Raw genomic sequence first — 20702 nt, 5'->3', positions numbered from 1 at the left:
CAAAGCATTAATGTCTAAGACAAACCCTATGTTGAAATAAAGATCACTTGTCAAAAAAAAAAAAACCCCTATGTTGAAATATCTTCTGCTGGAACTGCGCTCGGAAAGTTCCGCCAGTCCCAGCTCAAAAATGACAAATTGTATGATCAATAAAATTTTGTATACAACACATGTTCAGAACTTGATGGAGTTTGGTCATGCGGCCATCAAAGGGAACTTGATAGTTCTAGCAAGTTTGGTCATGCGGCCATCAAGAAAACTTAAGAGGAAAAAACCTACAAAGTCTATCTAGGCGTATCTTATAATGGAGGCAGAGATTAAACCGAAAATACACATGGAAACTGAAATACTTTAAGAGTGCAGTGTAATAGAATGACAGGAATGTAGTGTATCACACGTGCAACTAAATGCAGATGTTGAAACATAAAGGGTCAAGAGTCACGGAAAAATATACTGACATGTATTTATATAAACTAGCATGAAGAAACATCATACAAAGAGTATTAGTTTTCTTGTAGGAAATACCATAGTCACCATTACTTTGACCTAACATTGTATCAACTAAATTTCATAGACTATTTAGTCAGATAATATACAACTAGAAACACAACTACGAAAGTTGCCACAAGAGTGAAAACTCTCCTGCTCGACTTGGTCTCAAACACCTGCAGTCATAGCGTTTTGTTATGATAATTCCTGGAGAGCAGCTGTAGAAAGACAACGAGTGAAGTCAAAGAAACGAAGGATAAGCATACCATCTTGAACCGATCCATCGTTCCTGATAGGATTCCTCGTGACGCATCCATCTCATTTCCCTAACCATCATATACACATAAGCAACACTAAGAAATGACGCATTAAATCAAAGAAGGCTGAAATGACGTAAAAAGAAGATGAAGTAGTGCTTTCCATAAAGAAAATTAGAAAAAATGCATCCTACTTACCGTTCTGTCTAATAAGCGATTATGACTTTCCACTTCCTCGTTTATATCCCCCGACAACTGTTGAAAGATATGTTAAATGAATCAAGATTTGATTCTATAAAAAACAGATAGACATGTATGACTTCCCTAACAAGCCCTTGTACGCAAGTGGCTTTGAAAGTATTGCCAAAATGCAAAGAGCATAATGCATTTTGAAAGTAGACTCTGGCTAAATATGGTCATTGTGAGCTAGGATGGTGACCTAATTTGGTACTAGTTAGGTCACAAGAAGAATACAAGAGAAAGGAATTATAAGGAGCTCTTTATCAACTGAAGGCGAATTACTGAGGCCCGTATATGAAAATGTAAAGAACCCTTTAAGAGTCTTCCTGAGGGTATTATTTTTTTGGATCAGTCAATAACGATTTTCATACAAAAATAATCAAAAGGAAGTACGGTGAGATGTCCTACTAGTACAAGGATCTAAAGCTACAAAAAAAAAGCCACCAAAGGAAATTAAGGAAACATCTACAAAACAAGAGCATCCTCTCACAAGAACATTGAGCACCCGACAAACAGATAAAAGCACTCCAAATACTCCAAGCGAAAGGAGATCACACAAGAACATTGTTCATGGACTCACCATCATTCAAACTAAAATGTCTCAAAAATGGACAAAAAATGATGATAAGGAGGCTTTGATTCTGGACATTCCTTTGTCTCATCATGCTCCAAAAGGTTATCTTTTTAAAGTTCCATGAGGCAAGTAAGCAACCCAGACAAACCCATTAAACAAGATAAAAGCACTCCAACACCAAAGGAGATCACAAAAAGACTCACCATCATTCAAACATAATGGACAAAAGATGATAAGGACTTTGGAACCCATCCCAAGGTTATTTAAATGATTGAATAATTGAAGGGACTTTGGAACCCCAAATGATTGAATAATTACGGCAGGGGAATTTGGAATACATCTTGGACAAGGGGGGAGAATGGCAGAACGAAGCCAAACCTAAAAGGATATTTGAATTCACAACTAGTTTAGCTCATGCAAGTGAAATCCTTCCTCACTTGCTAGTTGAGCCTCTTTTACTAGATATTGTCAATCTCAATTATTTAGTTATCAAACCAAAAAAAAAGGAAAGAAATAAGATAATCCACTACCAATCTACCATAGTAAGTTACCTAGTGAGGCTTATGGGACACCCTATAATTTTAGAAGAAAGCAACAACTGCTAAAGACAGGCTTCAATTTGCAACAATTATTTTTAGATATCACATGAATTATTGCATTATCTGAATCTTTAAACATTAATGTTGTTTTTATAGTTAGAAGTTATATCCCCTAATCTTTAAATATTAATGTAGGAGTAGCAGATCTTGGAATCTGCAACTCTGCACTATATGCAGCTCCTTTGGCCACTCTGACAGGAGGTGGGAAAGGAATGGAAAATGAAAACAAGTATAGAAGCCAAAGACGCAAAGAAAACTGTATTTGAAAAATGGTTGGAAATTGTCAAAAATGCAAATGACAAATGGGGGTGCACCCCAAGTTGGAAGCCCAATGAAGAAAGGAAATGCATTGTAGGCTACAGGCCAATTTAATCAAGTATATGAGGCAACAAATAACCAAAGCAATCAGCTCTAACCATCTAACGATATTACCAGAATGCAAGAGCCTTGACCTTTGAGAGGAACACAGGAAAGCCAAAGCAAGTCCCCAGTACTAAAGTGATAAAACACCAAGAAGTTCCAAAGATGAAACTTTACACGGAAACATGACAAGGGAGCAGATGAGGTGTAGAAACAAATTAATGAAAAAGTTTCCTATCTCCTTGGAAGCGTGTACCAATTCAAATGTTGGATCAGTTAGAAGACACTGAAAGATTCTGGAACTGGAGCTGATTCCCATAAGACAACTACATCCCATCTTTTGGATGATAAGAATACGGAACAAAGGGTGGACCCGGAACAGGACTTTACCCAAACTAAAAAAAAAAAAAAAAAAAAAAAAACATAAACGATGGCATCAACACTCTTATGTAATGAAATTTGTATATTGAATAAAGGGTGGAGTGGTGAACATATGAATGTTGAACTGCACAAGTTTCTTCCTACTGTATGAGTTTGTGCAAAAGTACTCGACAAAAAACCATCCAGAGATTGCACTGAAAGTAACAAAAACCAGAGTAAGATGAAAGAAAGATAAATTATAACAACATGATAGCTGATTCTTTTGAATATATAATGTTCTCAACATGATGGGGCGTAGGAATTGTGATCGATAGAATGAAAACAACAAGTATAAGGCTTTAGCCTAGGATGTTACACTAGGGCTCCACTGCATATGATTGTAATTCACTCCTACTTTCAGATTAAACAAAGTCACCTGCTCGCATTGTTAGAAAAGACAAAAGCAGCATCATAAACATATACGAATCTCACATCCTTTCCATGAGAAAACATTAGATATATTGTTTAAAAAGAGAAACATTAAGGACAAAACATTACAAATTAGACCATTAGCAACGTAGGGGTACGACCAAATTGTGCATTACCTAAAATTCCTTTTGAACTCCAAACTAATTCAGACACTTCCATACCATTGTATTTTTATTTATTTATTTTTTTGCTTATAAAAATGATCACTTGTTAGTCATGAAGGTATTGGTGGATTTTTACATTGTTAAGGTTTCAATTTTTTTTTTTAATTTTTTTTTTTTTTTTCTCGGTAAAGTTGAAATCTCATTATAAGTGAAAAGAAAGTACGCCGAGAAAACCTACTATTACAAAGAAACAAATTAAAACTAAAAACATAGCCACAGGAGGCTAACCCGAGAACTACAAATTATTCTACTTCTAAATACAAAAGTCTATCCCACCTCACCACAAAATACTCAAAATGGATACTCCTAAACTCTTTAAAAATCTTAGACTACTGAAATAATAAAGCCTTAATAGATATGATAAGCTCCTGCTTAGATGTGGAACGCCTTCAAAGTGTCGGAAATTTCACTCCATCCAAATACCCCATAGAATAGCAAATAGTAACAAGCTTCAAAGACGATTGACAATTGCCTGATGAGGTAAAAGGACCATGACCCCAACCCTTCAACAAATCCACCACTCGCCCAGGACTCACCCAATAAATAGAAAAAAGACCAAATGTTCCAAGAAAAAGGACAATAGTTAACATGATTTACAGATTCACCATTTTTCCTACACAATTGGCAATAGTTAACAATAATTTTTTTATGTGTCCAAAGATTATCAATGGTAAGAATACGCTCTAAGGAGACAGTCTAAGCAAAGAAAGAAAATTTGGTGGGGACTTTAGTTCCCCATATGACTAGACTAGGAAAAAAGGGAATAGGAGCACAACGATTATGAGAATTTGACCAAGTAGGAATGCTGAAATAAAAAGACTTAACAGAGAAAATATCTTTCTTGCTTGGGTAGCTAAAAAGACTGTCTTATCACAGCTTTGCATCACAGAAAGTAGCGCATCAAGCATAGCCATAAGGGAAGCTATCGCATCGATCTCCCAGTCATTCAAAGCTCTGCAAAGACCTAGATTCCACAATATACCAACCTCAGTTCTAACTATGCAATCTGTAACCGGTTTACCTTTGAAGCTAGACAAGCCAAACAACAAGGGATAAATGTTGGCAAGTGAACCTCCTTCTAACTAACTATCCTCCCAAAAAAAAAATGTCATCAAACCCTACCTTATACCGAACATCTTTCAGAAACATGGGAAAAACATTAAGGATTCCTCTACAAACCCCATAACCATAAGAAATGCGAACCAAACCACTATCCCATCCAAAATGAGTTTCCCTGAAACGGGACACAATCACTCTTCTCCACAAACCTGACGTTCCTCTCCAAATCGCAACAACCACTTACAACAAAACTTGATTAAAACTACTCATGTCTCGAAGACCTAAACCCCCGTCCTTAACCAAACAACACAACTCCCGCCTAACCAAGTGATAGTAATGTTGCTCATCCAAATCATCCCAAAGAGAGTTTCTCATAATTTCTTCAATCCTGTTCGCAACACTTTTAGGAATGACGAAAAGAGACATAAAATAGATAGGGAGACTAGCCAGGGTGCTTTTAATGAGGATTAACCGCCCCCTTTTTATAAATATCTACACTTCTAACTTCCCAATTTCTTCCGAACTCTTTCAATGACCGGGTCCCAAATGAATTTAGACCGTGAATTGGCTCCAAGATACAACCCCAAGTAAGTACAAGGGAAGGAATCAGCTTGAGACCCCAAAACCGTAGCTAAATCACCGAGAACAGAAACATTGCTTACACCATAAATTTTACTCTTAGAAAAATTCACCTGCAACCTCGACACAGCCTCAAAACAACAAAGGATGCCTCTCAACCATCTAACTTGATCCACATGAGGTCCCAAGAAAACCAAAGTATCATTAGCAAACTGGAGGTGAGAGATGCGAACCCTGTCATGCCCAACACGAAAGCCATCAAAAACCCTCAAGGAATTCGCTCTAGAAATCATTCTACCTAAGACTTCCACAACCAAGATAAAAAGAATAGGGGAAATCGAATCTCCCTGCCTGATTCCTTTAGAACTCTTAAAAAAGCCAGCTGGGGAACCATTAACAAGTTCAGAAAAGGACACTGTAGAGATACATTTCCTAACCCATTTTCTCCATTTCACTCCAAAACCCATCCTCCTCAAAATATAATCCAAAAACTTCCAATTAACATGGTCATAAGCCTTGGTTAAATCTATTTTACACACGACTCCAGAGCTATCAACTCTTCGTTTATCATCAATGGCCTCATTCGCAATAAGGATACCGTCTAGAATTTTCCTATCACGAATAAACGCTCCTTGTTCTTGAGATATCACCTTGTACAAAACCTTCTTAAGCCTTAGGGCTATGAACTTGGAAATAATTTTGTAAGGACTCCCAACCAGACTTATATGCCTCAATCACTTATATCGTCGGCATCATTCACTTTGGGAATTAATGCAATGAAAGTGTTATTTAGATGGTGCGCTAAGTATCCGGTGTCAAAAAAATCTTCGACCATACTCATGAAATCAACATGAATGGCCTCCCATCACCTCTTGTAGAACTCATCGGGCCCGGGGGCTCTATCTCCTGCCAAACTCTCGATGACCTCCCAAATCTCCTCTCCAAATGGATTTTCTAGCATCTCCTTGTCCAATCCAGAGATACCATCAAGAGGTATGGCCTCCACGAAAAGTCTAACATCTGAAGACTCAGAATATAGTCTAGTATAAAAATCCACAATACCATCTCTGGGGTTCTCCTCCCCTCTCACATCTCTGCCTTCAATCCATAAACATTCCAAGTAGTTCACTCTATTCCTAGCCTTAGCCATCTAGTGGAAAAACTTTGTACATTTTTCATCTTCCATTGTCACTTTGATCTTAGCCTTTTGTCTCCAAAATATTTCCTCTCCTTGTAGAACGTACAAAGTCAGCTCTAAGATCTTCCCTTAAATTTTTTTTCTTCATCCGAAAGAGAATCAACCTCCTCTTTGAGATCAAACTCCCTAATATCAGCAAGAATTTCCTCTTTCCATCTGTCCATCCTTCAAAAATCCTCCCTATCACCTTAATTTTTTCTTTTAAAGCTTTCAATTTTTTAGAAAAAATCACCCCTAGTCTGCCTTCAAAAGAAAATGAAGTCCACCATTCCTTGATATTCTCCTCAAAACCGGGATCGTCAAACCACATTAACTCCAATCTAAACGGAGAAGGTCTCCGCGAACCACACTCGCTATCCAATATAATAGGATGATAGTCAAAAGTTGGACTAGAGACAATAGATTGGGAGAGTCTAAGCCAACTCTCCTCCCAGTCTATGTTCACCAGAAAACGATTAGACTTAGATAACATCAGGTCGTCATGCCAATCAGACCAAGTATACCGACTGCCTTTGAGAGGAATATCTAACAACTCACACCGACCAACAAACTCATCAAAAAGCCTCATGTTAGTGTCAATCCTACACCCACCTTTCCTATTGCTAGAGAATCTCATCACATTGAAGTCACCTGCAATGCACCACGGGAAACCACTACCACTACCAAAAGCAAAAGTATCATCCAACTCTGCCCAAAATTCAAACAGATCCCCTCCACCTGAAGGCCCATACACCCCAGCAATCATTTTGTGCAACTGCTCACCCCAAAACTAACAACGAATAGTCACAGTGAAAAACCCAATCACATGTTCAAACACCTAAACTTCACTACTATCCCACAAAATACAAACCCCTCCAGAAGTCCCAATAGAAAGAATAAAATGACACCCAACATCCAAAACCCCCCAAATATCCACAACAACAATGCTAGTAATATCTTCCAGCTTAGTCCCTTGAAGAATTACCACACTTGCTCGCGAATTCCTTATATAGTCCTTAACCGAAGGTTTTTTCTAGTCATTCCCTAAACCTCTCACATTCCAACATAGGATTTTATGATTCATGAGTTCACCTTAGCTTTCCCTCTCCTAATATTACTATCATAATTCTCGTCACCGTAATTAATAGACAAAGTCAATCTCTTAAGTTCCTTAACAAGTTTGTTCTTTTCTTCCCTAGCATCACTCTTCAAAAAACTAGATTTACACCCACTCGATGAATTCAGTCCTCTGTCCAGACTTAATTCTCCTACTCTTTTACACATTATCGATCTCAAAAGTTTAGCTGCTTCGCCTCTCCTATCTGCAAAGGACCACCCAACCACTTTCACAATTTCTTCCATATTCTTTACCAACCAATTCACTGTGACCACCTCGCTATGACCATCTAGTAAATCCTCAATTTTTCCTTCTACCGATTTACTCACACAAACAATTATTAGTTAACTGGTGCCAAATTTTGAGGCAACATCTATGCATCTCTCTGCCGGTGCAAAATGAAAGGTCACAAGGGAAGGGCACAGTAATGGTTTGTACCTAAGTAAGTAAGTATGGCATCTTTGTACCTATTTGTCAACAACCCGAAACAGGCTATTTATCCTATTTCATCCGCCAAATGAGCTGGGATCAGGAAGAGCATAATGTGACTATGAGAGTATAAGTTAGGAATGAGGTGGGCTGCCTGCAAGCACACTAAAAGATCGATAAAACTATGGGTGCGACAGCTGACGAGTAGTCCCAGAATAGCTAGCTCCAGTCGATTCGCTAAAGTCCTCCGTTGTCAGCAGGGAGCCGGCCTATTATGCAAAGCAATTGGACTTAGAAGCTATATTTTATAAAGAAGAATAATGTTTCTGGATAAAAAGGAATTTAGAGACCATGTTCAGGAAGAGAGTGAATATAACTAATAGCCATTTTACAAGAATCTTAGTCATAATATTCATCACTAGATACCCAACTGATCAAACAAAATAACGCTTGAGGTTTTACGTTTTTTTCCTTGTATATATAGTACAATATTAGGTTGTGGCCCTCCTCTAATTATTTTTTAGGTTTTGACCCGTCAAAAACCAGGAACCGGTCAAGTATTTTCAAAATGGCCAAAATACCCTCACGTGCGAGAAGGGACAGAACCTAAAATACTAAATTATAAGAAGGAATAAATAGACTAATAAACAAAACAATCCTACTAAAAAAAAATAATAATAAATAATAATAATAAATAAATAAAAAACTTCGAGTATGATCAAGAGACAATTTTGAGTATATAAAAAATATTTAATGTGATGTTTCATTGTTTATTTAAGCGTCTTATTCTTCAAAAACGTTTGCTCCCTAACTGATGCATGGCAATAGATTGTCTTCAATCTCGGGGACAAACGTGTTGGCCTTCACAGAATTTGAGGAGTATCCATACTGTTTCTTCATTGTATCTATATGATGATCACTGAATTACAACCATAGTCATTACTATCAGAAATATAAGGCTAAAGACCACCACACTTATGATATATGTTTAAGACATTGTAAGCACCTATATGTGTAACTGTTATACACACGTATTCCGCAGACCAATATATAAGTAACAATTTACAGAAACACTTACATTTGTTTACGTACAAATAAACAGCACTCCAAGAAAACTAAATAGCCAACTTTGAACTTAGACTTTAGTCCTTCCCATAAATTAGACTTTTAGGATTTGCCCCTTCACGTGAGGTATTTTGGCCATTATGAAAATACTTGACCAGTTCTGAATTTCAGAAGGGCAAAACCCTAAGAAAATATAGGATGGCCAAACACTAATATTGCATTATATACTAGGAGCAAAACATAAAAAACCCCACAAGGCTTCTATAACAACTGTGAAGTATGAGGACAAGATAATTCATATTCATAAAATACAAACTTCTGCCTTCTTGAAAATGGCATATCCTACACACAATGGCTTGTTCTGACCAGTATACTTCTTTCTTTCTTTTTATCATAAAAACAATATATTGTAGTATTAGTAAGTAGTAACAATGATGCAGTGCAAGAGATTCACACTACAAGTAGTACAAGCAAACAGAAGCTAAGCCTCAACCACCACAACATCCCACCTAAATACATGATCTTCCAATTTCACACCCCTGACATTGGGTAAGAAGGACACACGATCCCACATATGTGAAATGCATTTAACAATAAGTTACTGGACATCCTTGAGACTCATCATTGAAAGTTCAAAATTTCATTCAGGCCATATTGACCAAGTAACCGCGCTCTGACCAGTAATCTATACAAGCTAGAGTGAGACGTACATTTACCTATATAAAGTAGTAGAGTATATGTATATGTTGTCAGTGTTCTGTCTCATAGGTACAGATGTGCAATTCAGAGTACGAGACAGGTGCGGTGTGTCATATTCATCAAATCCAACAACATATAAAGATTTAGGTACTCGGGACTTAATAGGCTATGGGTCTACATATTGATAGTCAACTGGATTTGGTCACTACAAAGAGGCATGGCATGACATTTGTTCTACTTAGAGTATGCCACGTACCTTTATTGCGGTCATAGATATAAATTATATAAGTGGCATTGGTTTATTAAGAAAAAAAAAAATAGCGGTCCCTTGGCGAGTCCGAACTCTATGCCCAAAAGGATCGCCTCGTTGTCCAGGTCAACCACAAAAAACCCAAGGATACAATTGAGAAGCATAACACAGATCCATAAATAAGATGCTTACTCGCTTGAGTAGAATAACTCTATCCTGCAATCCATCAAGAGCTCTGTCGTTGTCCTGCTCATCGATCTCGTGAGAGTAACTGGTCGCCCTAATCCCTCCCTCTTCAATGCCATCAAACAGAGCATTCCTATTTCGGCGGTACTCCCTGCATACAAGGAATTAAACTTTTAAACTGTAAGAATGATTTTCTTTTTCTTTTTCTTTTTTTCACATATGAGAAAATGTTCGTCAAGGAAGTTTACCAACATCAATTATTGAGCATAAGGTTTCCATATGTTGATACTAATGATATGACCACATAATTGTAAGAAAATTGACATCAAATAATAACCAAAGTTCAAATCACATAATACGATCAATAAAACTAGGATTTCTTTTTAACGTACCTTAATTCTTGCATAGTTTCGTTTGTGTTGTGTGTATTAAGATTTCATTTAAATGTTGCGATTGTTTGTGACCATGGTCTCTTAACAATCAAGCTACGTGGCGAGTCTTCATTTGTGGGCCTCATTTTGGGCTTTTGGACTTTGGTTTGGGCCTTGAGCATTTTTTGTAATATTGAAGTTAGAAAAGGACAATTTTGAAGATATAGCCGAAAGATAAGAGAAGTTTTATCTGTTATTTGAAAAAACATGGAGCTCACACTACTACTACATCCCCTCTCATCTCCCTCCTTGTCTACAGGTAACACTCAATCCTCTTTAAGGTGCTAAAAGTTTATTGAGGCTTGATTAAAAACTATAATAACTGACTCAATTGGAGCTATTTTGTTTTAGGTGTTTCAGTAGTTATTGTAGGAGCTTACGGCATAGAAATAATGATTTTTGTTTTAGTCTTTTGGGTTGGAGAACCTTCTAACAAATACATAGCATGCCTAATTATTAATCCAAGGCCAATCATTGCTCGGATTATGTTTGGTATAAATTTCACTATTCTGCACCTCTTTTTTACCATTTTAACAGCTCTAGGATTACATTTGTGCTTTAACTTTTTTTTATTCTTCACCACTTCACGAAACTCTCGTATGTTAACATAATGCTAAATGTTAGTCACTCCATCTGGATTTCTATATTCATTTAGGGAAAATGCTTTCTGGGTCACAATTTGAGTCTATACATTTCATTTAGCCTATATTAAAATCTGATATAAACCTTCCCTGCTTTGTCCTCCTCAACAATCTTCAGGAGATACTCATCAAGAGGAGGTACATTGTACAAACACTCTTGGCCTGTGCCTAAACTTGCTAAATAATCTGCTGCCGTGTTGCACTCCCATAAACATGGTTAAAACTTACAAACATGTGTGTTTCAGCAATAGCTAGAATGGCATTTGATATATTGAGGCAAGTCCATGGAGACTTGTCCTTCCTATTCAAAATCTGCACTGCCTTCAAAGAGTCTGAAGCCACTAGTATCTTCTTTTGCTTCAGAAGAACACAACCTTGCAGTCCCTTATAGATGGCATTAAGTTCCTGGAATAAAAAAGACCTTACATCACTTTCCCCATTGTAAAACACCAGGGTCTCTCCTTCAGCATTTCTCATTATACCGCCATACCTTACTCCATCAACTGAAAGGGAGCCACCCGTGTTGAGCTTGCACATGTCTCCTACAGGATTGGTCTGGAAAAGTAGGATACCTAGCTAAGTTGGTTCTAAAACAAATTAAGAAATAACTTAACTATTAATTAAAACTCCTCTAGAACCAAATTATCTAGGTATCCTATCCTACATCAAATTTGCTTATGTAAACTAACAGTCGGAAAGGAATAAGGAATACCCTCCTTTTCGATTCACAAGAAGGATGAGCTAGATGGAATTAATGCATTTTGATATACTTAAAAATTAGAACTGTCACCTTCAAATATGTGATTATACATGTCCTTTTGCTTTCTTTCTGATTTATTTTGTAGAGCTCATATTTCGTTTTACTGCCATGAAGCTATTAAGGACTGGAAGTCCAAAGTTCATGATGCAAATTTTCCGAACTCTTTTTCTGCTTTTCATTTGAAGACACAAGTAAGGAAGAAATCCTTAGTCTCTTCTTCACTGGCAGAAACTGCGGCTTCTATTGTGGTTGCAGCTACGGTTGTGGGTGCAGCAGCCACCTACCTTGTAAGGACGACGAAAGCTTCTGAAAAATCCAATGTGCGTACTACTCCATCGCTTACATTAAAAACTATGAACTGTTGCTAAAATCCAATGTGCGTACTACTCCATCGCTTACATTAAAAACTATGAACTGTTGCTAATAGGAGGATCACATGATTCACATTAGAATTAGTTAGCTGATAGCTATTTCTTTTAAAAGTAACACTTTGAGTCATATTCACGAGACTTATGCACGTTGCAGTTCTAAATTTATGAAGGGTAAATTAACAAGTTTCCACTATCTGGATATCTTACATCAAAATTAGATTATATTTTATTAGTTTATTGTGTTTCTAGGTTATTTTGTTCTGTGCAACATAGACATTTTTTGGCATAGGCAAATGTGTATGAAACCTTAATCTGTAGATTATACGTCTTCCGTAATTTTGTTCCGTCATACAACTAAAACTTCCTTTTGGTTAAACTTTCTTAATAGGCAGAGCAACCAATGAGAGATTGTGAGGATTGTGGAGGTTCTGGAATTTGTTCAGAATGTAGAGGTGAAGGTTTTGTATTGAAGAGAATGTCTGATGAAAAAGCTGAAAAAGCTAGACTGACAGCATCAAACATGGCTACCCGATATACAGCTGGGTACGTATTTCAGTTATCACATTTATATATTTTGGGTTCAAACATGTAGTAAGACCTTTATTGACTTTCCAGGCTTCCAAAGAAATGGAGTTACTGTACAAAGTGCTCCTCTGGTCGATCTTGTAGTGTTTGTGGTGGCAGTGGACGGTTAAGTTTGTAAAGAACATGCGTCACATGAGAATTCCTAATTTGTTTCAGATGCCTTGCAGACATTAAACACGAAAGGTGATAGTTTGTGAGCAACTGGAATCAGGTAAAAAATTCATATAGTTCATGCACTGTAGATATATGTAACTATGTATTGATATTTTTTTGAGTATCATTGATACCAAGTTTGTAACTGTAACGCCCGTATTTTAAATACGTATTTTTTTATTAATTTATTTATTTATTTATTTAAAATTCGCTAGATTGGATTTGGGATATGTGAGCCTGATTTTTGGGTCCGAGTCTTTGTTGGGCTTAGGTTTCAAACCCAAGTATATATTCATATTTTTTTAGAGAATAGGGTTTTGAGATAAAAAATAAAATAAAAAAAATGGAGGCGGAGATAAAAGCTCGTTGGTTAGAGCGTTGGAGCGCGACGATTCGGACTATGAGAGATTCATCGAGCTGTGTGAGTAGTTATTTTTGTTATTTCATTGAACCTACAGTTGTTTTACGTGTGTATGGAGATATTTATGTTTATCCAAGGTTCTATTTTATTTATGCTTATTCTCCTGTTTTATTTGGCGTCCTGTCTGTCGTGTTGCTAAAACTTTGTTGGAATCTGTCATGTGGTTAAAACTCGAAACTCGGAAATCGGCGTTGAACTGTCGAACCTTGTTTGGGCCCGTTAATGGCGGCTAAATCCCCTGTACATAATATCTTGAAGTTGTTGTGTATATAGAGTTTTGATGTTTGGTTATTGAGGTTTGTTGGGGCGTGTCGAGTTTGAAATTGGTCGGTATGGGTGCTGTCGGGGGTATGGGTGAAGTGGATTGATTGAAATGTGGTTGGGGGAATGGTGATGGGGTCGTGTAGTGAGATGGTGCTGCTGAAGCTCCGAAGGAGCGTTAATGGCGGCCCCAAATAAAATCGTCAAGTTTAAAATTGCCCAGTTTATGACTGGAAATGTATTGTTTGAATTGTGTTATGTTTTGATTGTTGGTTGGGTGATGTTGAGAGTTAGTGGGGGGATTGAATGCTGGATTGGGTGGGGGCTGTCGAAGCTTGTGGAAGTCATTAATGGAGGTCGAGGATTCTAGATCTAGTTTTGAGGAAGATGGGGGATTAAATGATTTAATGTTTTTGTGTTAATTAAAGGTGTTAGGTTTTCCAATAGGAGTCAAACTGATGTGATGAAGTTGGAGGAGGAGAACCCGGTGGTGGCTGGTGGTGGAGGCTGCTGGTGCTGGAGCTAATGAGGAAGATGACTGTTGCTGTGGTTGGGCCTTGGGCCAAACCACTTAGTTATTTGGGCCGGTCCATATTAGTTTAAATTGTTTTGGGCCAAGTTTATTTTGAGTTTGGACCAGTTTGGTTTAGTTCTTTAGGCCCGATTCTATTGTTTGGCTAGGCCGAAACAAGTTAGTTGTTTGGGCCTTTTCAGTTTAGTCTTTGGGCCAAAATTTCATGTATTTTTTGGGCCGGTTTATAATTTTATGTGGGCTGGTCTTTATGTTCCCAATTGGGTCAGGTCGAATAAATAAGTTAGTTTTAGATTTTTGGGTTTTTGTTTCGGGCTTTGATTGTGGGCTGTAGATTGTTTAATTGTATTACGTTTTATGTTGTAAATTGTATGGACAAATCAAATAATAGAATATTGTGGAAGCCTGTATAAACTTGGTTGTCATTATCTAAGACCGATGTGACGTTGATATTTTGTATTTTTGACACGTGACAAGAGTGAAATTTTAAGAGATATAATATTCCTAAAACGCTATAAAAATGTAATGCGATACGTTTGAAGCAATTGTGACATTATATAATATGTTGGGATATATATATTAAATACAATAGTTTTAGATAAATAAATATATAAACGCTCCATTATTTTATCTGTGAGATGCTAGTAGGAGGTAAAGTATTTGTGGATATTTTCCACGAGATTGTGGCATAGTGCAATAATATATTGGCACTTGAAAGAATGAAAGTGGTTATGAGATATATTGAGCTATTTCTAAATATTGTGGTTTAGTGCAATAAGGTATTTGACCTGCACGTGATATAGTGAAATTATTATGAGACATGAATGTCTGACACTTGAATAAATTACGTAACGAAAATCCTAGAACCTAACTACCACAACTCATGGAATTTGCCTTTATGATGGGTGTATGTGATATGATTGGCCCTTCTGGCGTTTCAGTGAATTTGAATGGTCCTTCTAGCATTTCAGTGAAGCTGAATGGCCCTTCTGGCGTAGCCGAATGGTGGCTTGATTATTTCGTTCGCAAAATTAGAACGAGACGCTTATATTTTATCTTAGAATAGTAGCGATTACTTACATAATAATTTTAGGTGTGAGGGTTACGGTGTACGACATCCATTTCGAGGTAGTTCACGCATGAGTGGTTCATTATGTGAGGGAGGCATGTGGATGTACATGTTGGTGTTGGGAAGTGATTATGGTAGCTAAGAAAACTAGGTAAGACATAGATACGACGTGATTTTAGGGACACGCAAAGAAAGCCTTAATTAATATAATTATGGTAATATGTTGATTAATGATATATCTTTAAATAGATGATTGTATATGGTTTTGCAGAAGGGTGGGTCAAACTAATTACTTGTACAGAGACGACTCACTCTGTAATTAAGCATGAAATGCGGTAAGTATAGAATATGTTTGGCTGGTTATTAGTTTAGTTAGAATCTAAGGCGCCTCGTGGAGGAACTAAATGTCTTTTTATTATGCGTATGGTTTGTTGTGTGGGAAGTTAAGGCGCCTCAGTGGAGGAACTATCTACCTTACTTATTGTAGTTAAGAATGTCGTATTAGTTGTTGGAAGTTAAGGCGCCTCGGGGGAGGAACTAACTACCTTATGGATTGTGTATGTATATGTATAAGTATATATTGTATTTTAGAGCTACTTACACCAGTATTTTTATAATACTAACCCGATTTGCATGTTTGCTTATCGGGTGTGTTCATTAAATGAACATAGTTGATAAGTCTTGACAGGTTTAATGTTGAAGAAGGTTAATTGCTGCTTGTGGTTTGCGTTAGCGTCGCATTTCAAGATAGATTTTGTTTTTCCTTGAGGTGAAATAGATTTTCAGTTGAGACAATGTTATTTGTATCTTCATTTGTAATTTTAAATAAAGAGTTATTGAAAAGAGATTTGTAATCTAATCTTATTTGTGAATTTTTGTAATGAAGAGGACTTTTGTTTAATCTTAAAAAATTTATTGGTTTTTAATTATCCGCATATTTAAATTGTTTATGGGTTTTCGGAAGTGAAGAGTGCGTCACACCTCGAAGATTGAAGAGTCGGGAACAAATATTGTTTTTCATAATTCTGTCGAAATTCGGAGTGTGACAGTAACGCAACCTGTGTTTTTTTCAGCTCCAGTATATCCTCATCTCCAACCCTAAGTTGGTCTGAAACTAGTTATCAAATAGCTCTTGAAGTATAAACCAAGAACTACTAGGCTTTCCAATTTAGAATATGCTCTTTGGTCTCGACAGTCAGTTTCCTTGCAGATACGCACAATTTAATTTGTAACTGTCGAAACACGCTGTTTCATATGAAGGGGGGGTCAATACGTCCATAAGGTCCATTGACTTGGCAAATATCGGTTCAGAATCTGAAAATCAGTTATTTTATGCTCATAACTTTTTTGAATTAGTTGTTTGAAAATCACGAAAGATTTTTTATTTGCCTGTTATGGACACTATTATACAAAAAAATTCCTTGAAAAGTCTTCTCTGAATCCTAATTGTCCAAGTATTTGATGCCTATATGTAGAGGCATCCCTGAAGGTTAGAGCAAATTTTGTTTATAATTAGCTAATGAAAACATCATAAGTCTATGAAAGTGTAGTTGGATACTTGGATACCTTCCATAAGTTGGTCTAAAATGTAGACTGTATGTAGGTAAGTCATAGGCGGTTATTATTAAACGTTGAAAGTAAGTCTGACGCTGGGTAACTGGGGCAGATCGGAGTGGAAGCAAGACTTTCAAATTAATAACTCCATAGGGTTACTTACTGATTGTCTCAAGTTTGAATACCCTATGAAATAATGTGTGTCGGACGGAGTTTGATTGTCTCAAGTTTTATAATTTCTTACTGATGTGAAAATTTTGGTCACAGTTTGTTTTGAATCTTTGATGACATTGCAGAATTCTCATTATGGTCAAATACTTTTTGAATAATAAGCGTCAAGCAAAGTTGGAGGAAGTTATCTCACACGCTCAAATTAAAAACTTGCATTATGTTGCAGCTATACTAGTCAAGTAGAAGATGCTGCGGAATTGCAGGTAGTGAAGCAAGCAGAGGTATCTTAGAAGCTCTATGGGTAGTTACATAAGAAAATGTAGTAGCACATAAGCAGCTGATTGCACTAGCTAGAAGCCAGTATCATCATCTTAATCCTGTGTATTTCTAATTTCATGACTGGTAGATGTCATTTAGTTTCTTGATGCTCAATAGGAAGAAATTACACATAAAATATATCAGTAAAAAGTGTGTCTCGTCATCTTGTTACAACTTACAACGTCTAACATCTCGTTTTTGGGTGAAGATTCTGTTATTTGTTTCGTTTGTACAGATAAAAATGTTGGTTATTCCCAAGTTCATAGGAGCAGTTCTCAAGTTCATACAGTAGTGTCTACGTATTACCACACTACCACTACACACATTCACACCAAAATCTCAGAACCTCGAGTGCTCAACCTAGTTGAGGGCTTGAGGCTTCACTACAAGTCTACAACCTGCCCAATGTGAACTTAAGCCGACGAAGGCAACCCAAGCCCGACCCAGGTGCAACTTAGTATCATATTCGGGTTGCCCAAATTTGGTTGGTTCGTATTGGACTTTGACAAGTTTTAAAGAAGGAAAAGAGTAACTCACTTGTCCTGGTCTCCTGGATGGCTGGATTCTTTATTTGGCGACCCACAAGAATACAAGATAGTAAAATCGGTTAGATCCTAGCAAGTTGACCCAAATTGCAACCCTACTCAACAACAAAAAACTGATCTTTGACCCTCGAGAATACGTCATGTATGTTGCCATTATTTATTTGAAACACATTAAATAACAGAGCAAATGAGGACAAACAAAACCAGTTGCCAGTTACAAACAGCCGAAAGCTCCTGCCAAATTAAGCAAACAATTGATTAAACAAATAGAAGGCATATGGGACTTATTATTAATAATTAGTATTTATTAAAGAATAGTAAAGATAGTATTGGGCTCATTTTGATTGGGGTGGCCATGAGACTTGTTAGTCTTGTACTAGGTTGTTTGCCATGAACATGGCATATGGACCAACCGACCTATAAGAGTGAATAAATACTACTCATGGAATCATGGACTTTTTTCTGGCAGCACACGCTGAGCGTCAAACATATATATAGGAGCAAGATTCCGTTTATCACACTTTTTATACCATATTTTATATTATGCCCTACAATTTTAATTATAACGTGAATTATAATCTAGTTTATTGTGAATGTGTTCAACTAACTATGAAGATCACCTCTATAAAATTTCAACTCATTTGATAATGTTTAACTATATCAAAAGATGATTGCAATTTATGTTAGATATTTTCAAATGAGATGAATTTTTGTCCAGATGCTATCTATAATTAGTAAATCATATCCACAAATTATAAGCCCTTAACTCATTTTGTAGGAGAATGTGGTATAAACTATGGTATATATATATATATATATATATATATATATATATATATATATATATATATATATATATATCTGGCAGCTAGAGAGAGACAACATTTTGGACAAACATCTAAACAAGAAAAACTTCGTCCGTTGGATCATAATCAGATCAATATCAAGATGGAAATGTGATCTTTCAAAATTTTGGTGAAAACAAATGATATTTGAAATTTGGGTGGTTTGAAATTCTCCCCCCCTGAAGGGTTTGGGTTTCCAATTTCTAAACAACAAAATCAAACCCAAAATCATCAACAACGAAATCATCAACAACAAAATCAGACTACCAAAATCATCATCAACAAAATCAAACCACAGAAAAACCCAAAATCAATACCCAAAATCCAAAATTCAAAACCCCTTTTTTTTTTTTAAGTTCATGGGCTTAAGTAGTATATGGTATTTTTTGCTCGATTGGAAGTGCTTAACATCTCTCGGGAACCGTCTTCGACGATGTGGATCTTATTTCTACTATTTTGGTAAATTGCAAAGGTACAAGATTACTATTATTATATAACAAGAAAAAAATACTTGTTTTAAGTTTCTTATAAAAATCCTCTGTGTTCATATCTTCGTTTCCATCATCAGCCCTTTATAGCTTGAACATAGAACGTTGTTCTATTACATCCGAACAATTCAAAAGATTGCCGACGCCATGGATCCGGGTTTGTACTTGCACAACTTTGTTTAGGTACTTAGTCTCTAATCGTTGATTTAAGCATGCTTTATAGAACTTTGGGCTTTTAGGTTTTCTAAAATGTTTATGAAACATGACATAACAAGTCTATGTCTCGGATGTGGTAGTAGGCGGGACACCTCAAGGAAGATCGCCCCAAGAAGAAAGACGGAGTGAAGGTATCTCAATCGAGAGAAAATGATGATGCTGCCGCCAGAGCGAGCCAGAAAAGTAGAAGACAAAGGCAAAGGAAAAAAAATTCTAGTAGAGGTCGATTCGGTGGTGAGACTGTTGCACATGTTGTAAAATTTGGAAATGAGTGTAGTCAATTTGTTTGTAGTGTGTTACTTGGTTTCTATGTTGGGTGTAGATGTGTGAACTGATTTTGTGGACTTCGATGATACGTGCTTATGTTTATAAATTGTCCAAGAGAAGGTTTGGGTGTTTTAGGAAAACGAGGGAAGCGGGTATAATGCGACTTCAGTAGCATTGGCAACTATTGCTTCTCGCTTGTGCACGATTAGGGAATTTGGACATTGCAAAGACAATGCATGGATTTATTAGCAAAGCGAGATATTAGCAAGGCGTGTATTTTGTGGACTCGGTAGTTTTATTTCTTGCGACGCCTGTTTTATGAGGTGTCTCCCCGAAATGTTGTAGTCCGGAACACCATGATTCATCGATGTGTCAAGCATGAGAACTTGGGTGAGGCCCAAAACTTATTCAAGACGATGCGGATAAAGATGTGGTATCATGGAATATGATGATTGGAGGATTGTCTCAAATGGGTCAAAGTAAGGAAGTGATAGTGTTTCTTTTCGTTTTTCGGAATGACTCGACATTTTGTTTTTGTAAAGTTGTGGTATCATGGAATAAGATAAAATGACTCTCGACATTTCGTTTCTTTTCTTGCTTTAGTGTACCATTTTGGATTACTAGATTTGAGACAAACTTAAACTCAACAATGTCGGGCATGAGAAATAGGTGCTTCTAGCCATCACAGATTCATTGAAGTTCAAAATAAACTCGACGGGAATAACCAAAATTCGATATACACCAAAACCAATATGGGGCGTTCAAACATCGGCGTAAATTGCTTCTCATATGTCGGTTCGAAACTCAACTCGGCGAAGTTGTTAAGGAACTTAAGGTCGCTCCGGCAGTAACTAAAGGCTACTCTAACTTGTTATGATCGGTTCAAAATAAACTCATGAGAACTAAACCAATATCAATCAATATGCAATATCAATTTTCTCGATGATTTAACTAATCAATATGCAATATCGGTTTTAGCTA

The 20702-nt window shown here is 36.7% G+C and overlaps 2 protein-coding genes across 4 annotated transcripts; one reads left to right on the top strand and one right to left on the bottom strand.

Moving 5' to 3' along the window:
* Positions 1 to 438: 438 nt before the first annotated feature.
* BS14A (BET1P/SFT1P-like protein 14A) lies at positions 439 to 10625 on the bottom strand. The gene is made up of 5 exons (XM_086576344.1): positions 10486 to 10625; positions 10100 to 10244; positions 945 to 1001; positions 756 to 815; positions 439 to 665 (listed from the first exon to the last, which is right to left on the bottom strand). The coding sequence occupies exons 1-5, from the start codon at positions 10497 to 10499 to the stop codon at positions 576 to 578; spliced, it is 366 nt and encodes a 121-aa protein (XP_086432470.1). The 5' UTR covers positions 10500 to 10625; the 3' UTR covers positions 439 to 575.
* A 13-nt stretch (positions 10626 to 10638) lies between these two features.
* On the top strand, positions 10639 to 16243 carry LOC147482280 (uncharacterized). 3 transcript variants are annotated; one of them, XR_015203958.1, is made up of 5 exons: positions 10639 to 10783; positions 12040 to 12245; positions 12685 to 12839; positions 12912 to 13092; positions 15989 to 16243. XR_015203958.1 is itself a non-coding variant. In XM_086576343.1 (4 exons), the coding sequence occupies exons 1-4, from the start codon at positions 10732 to 10734 to the stop codon at positions 12997 to 12999; spliced, it is 501 nt and encodes a 166-aa protein (XP_086432469.1). In that variant the 5' UTR covers positions 10639 to 10731; the 3' UTR covers positions 13000 to 13248. The 3 variants fall into 3 exon arrangements, 1 of the variants encoding a protein (XP_086432469.1); XR_015203959.1 differs by having other exon boundaries at positions 10707 to 10783; positions 12154 to 12245; XM_086576343.1 differs by lacking the exon at positions 15989 to 16243 and having other exon boundaries at positions 12912 to 13248.
* The last annotated feature ends 4459 nt before the right edge of the window (positions 16244 to 20702 follow it).

Source organism: Coptis chinensis, chromosome 8 (genome assembly GCF_015680905.1).
Source record: "Coptis chinensis isolate HL-2020 chromosome 8, ASM1568090v1, whole genome shotgun sequence".
NCBI lineage: Eukaryota > Viridiplantae > Streptophyta > Magnoliopsida > Ranunculales > Ranunculaceae > Coptis > Coptis chinensis.
This window is presented reverse-complemented; position numbering and strand designations above follow the sequence as displayed.

Bases quoted from the DNA above. Each gene is read 5' to 3' on its own strand.
- BS14A (XM_086576344.1), bottom strand. The intron at 816-944 runs GTAAGTAGGATG...TATGATGGTTAG, and splicing joins ATCGCTTATTAGACAGAACG to GGAAATGAGATGGATGCGTC. The intron at 666-755 runs GTATGCTTATCC...CTATGACTGCAG, and splicing joins CGATGGATCGGTTCAAGATG to GTGTTTGAGACCAAGTCGAG.
- LOC147482280 (XM_086576343.1), top strand. From the start codon at position 10,732: ATGGAGCTCACACTACTACTACATCCCCTCTCATCTCCCTCCTTGTCT. The intron at 10,784-12,039 runs GTAACACTCAAT...ACTGCCATGAAG, and splicing joins ATCTCCCTCCTTGTCTACAG to CTATTAAGGACTGGAAGTCC. The intron at 12,840-12,911 runs GTACGTATTTCA...TTGACTTTCCAG, and splicing joins GCTACCCGATATACAGCTGG to GCTTCCAAAGAAATGGAGTT.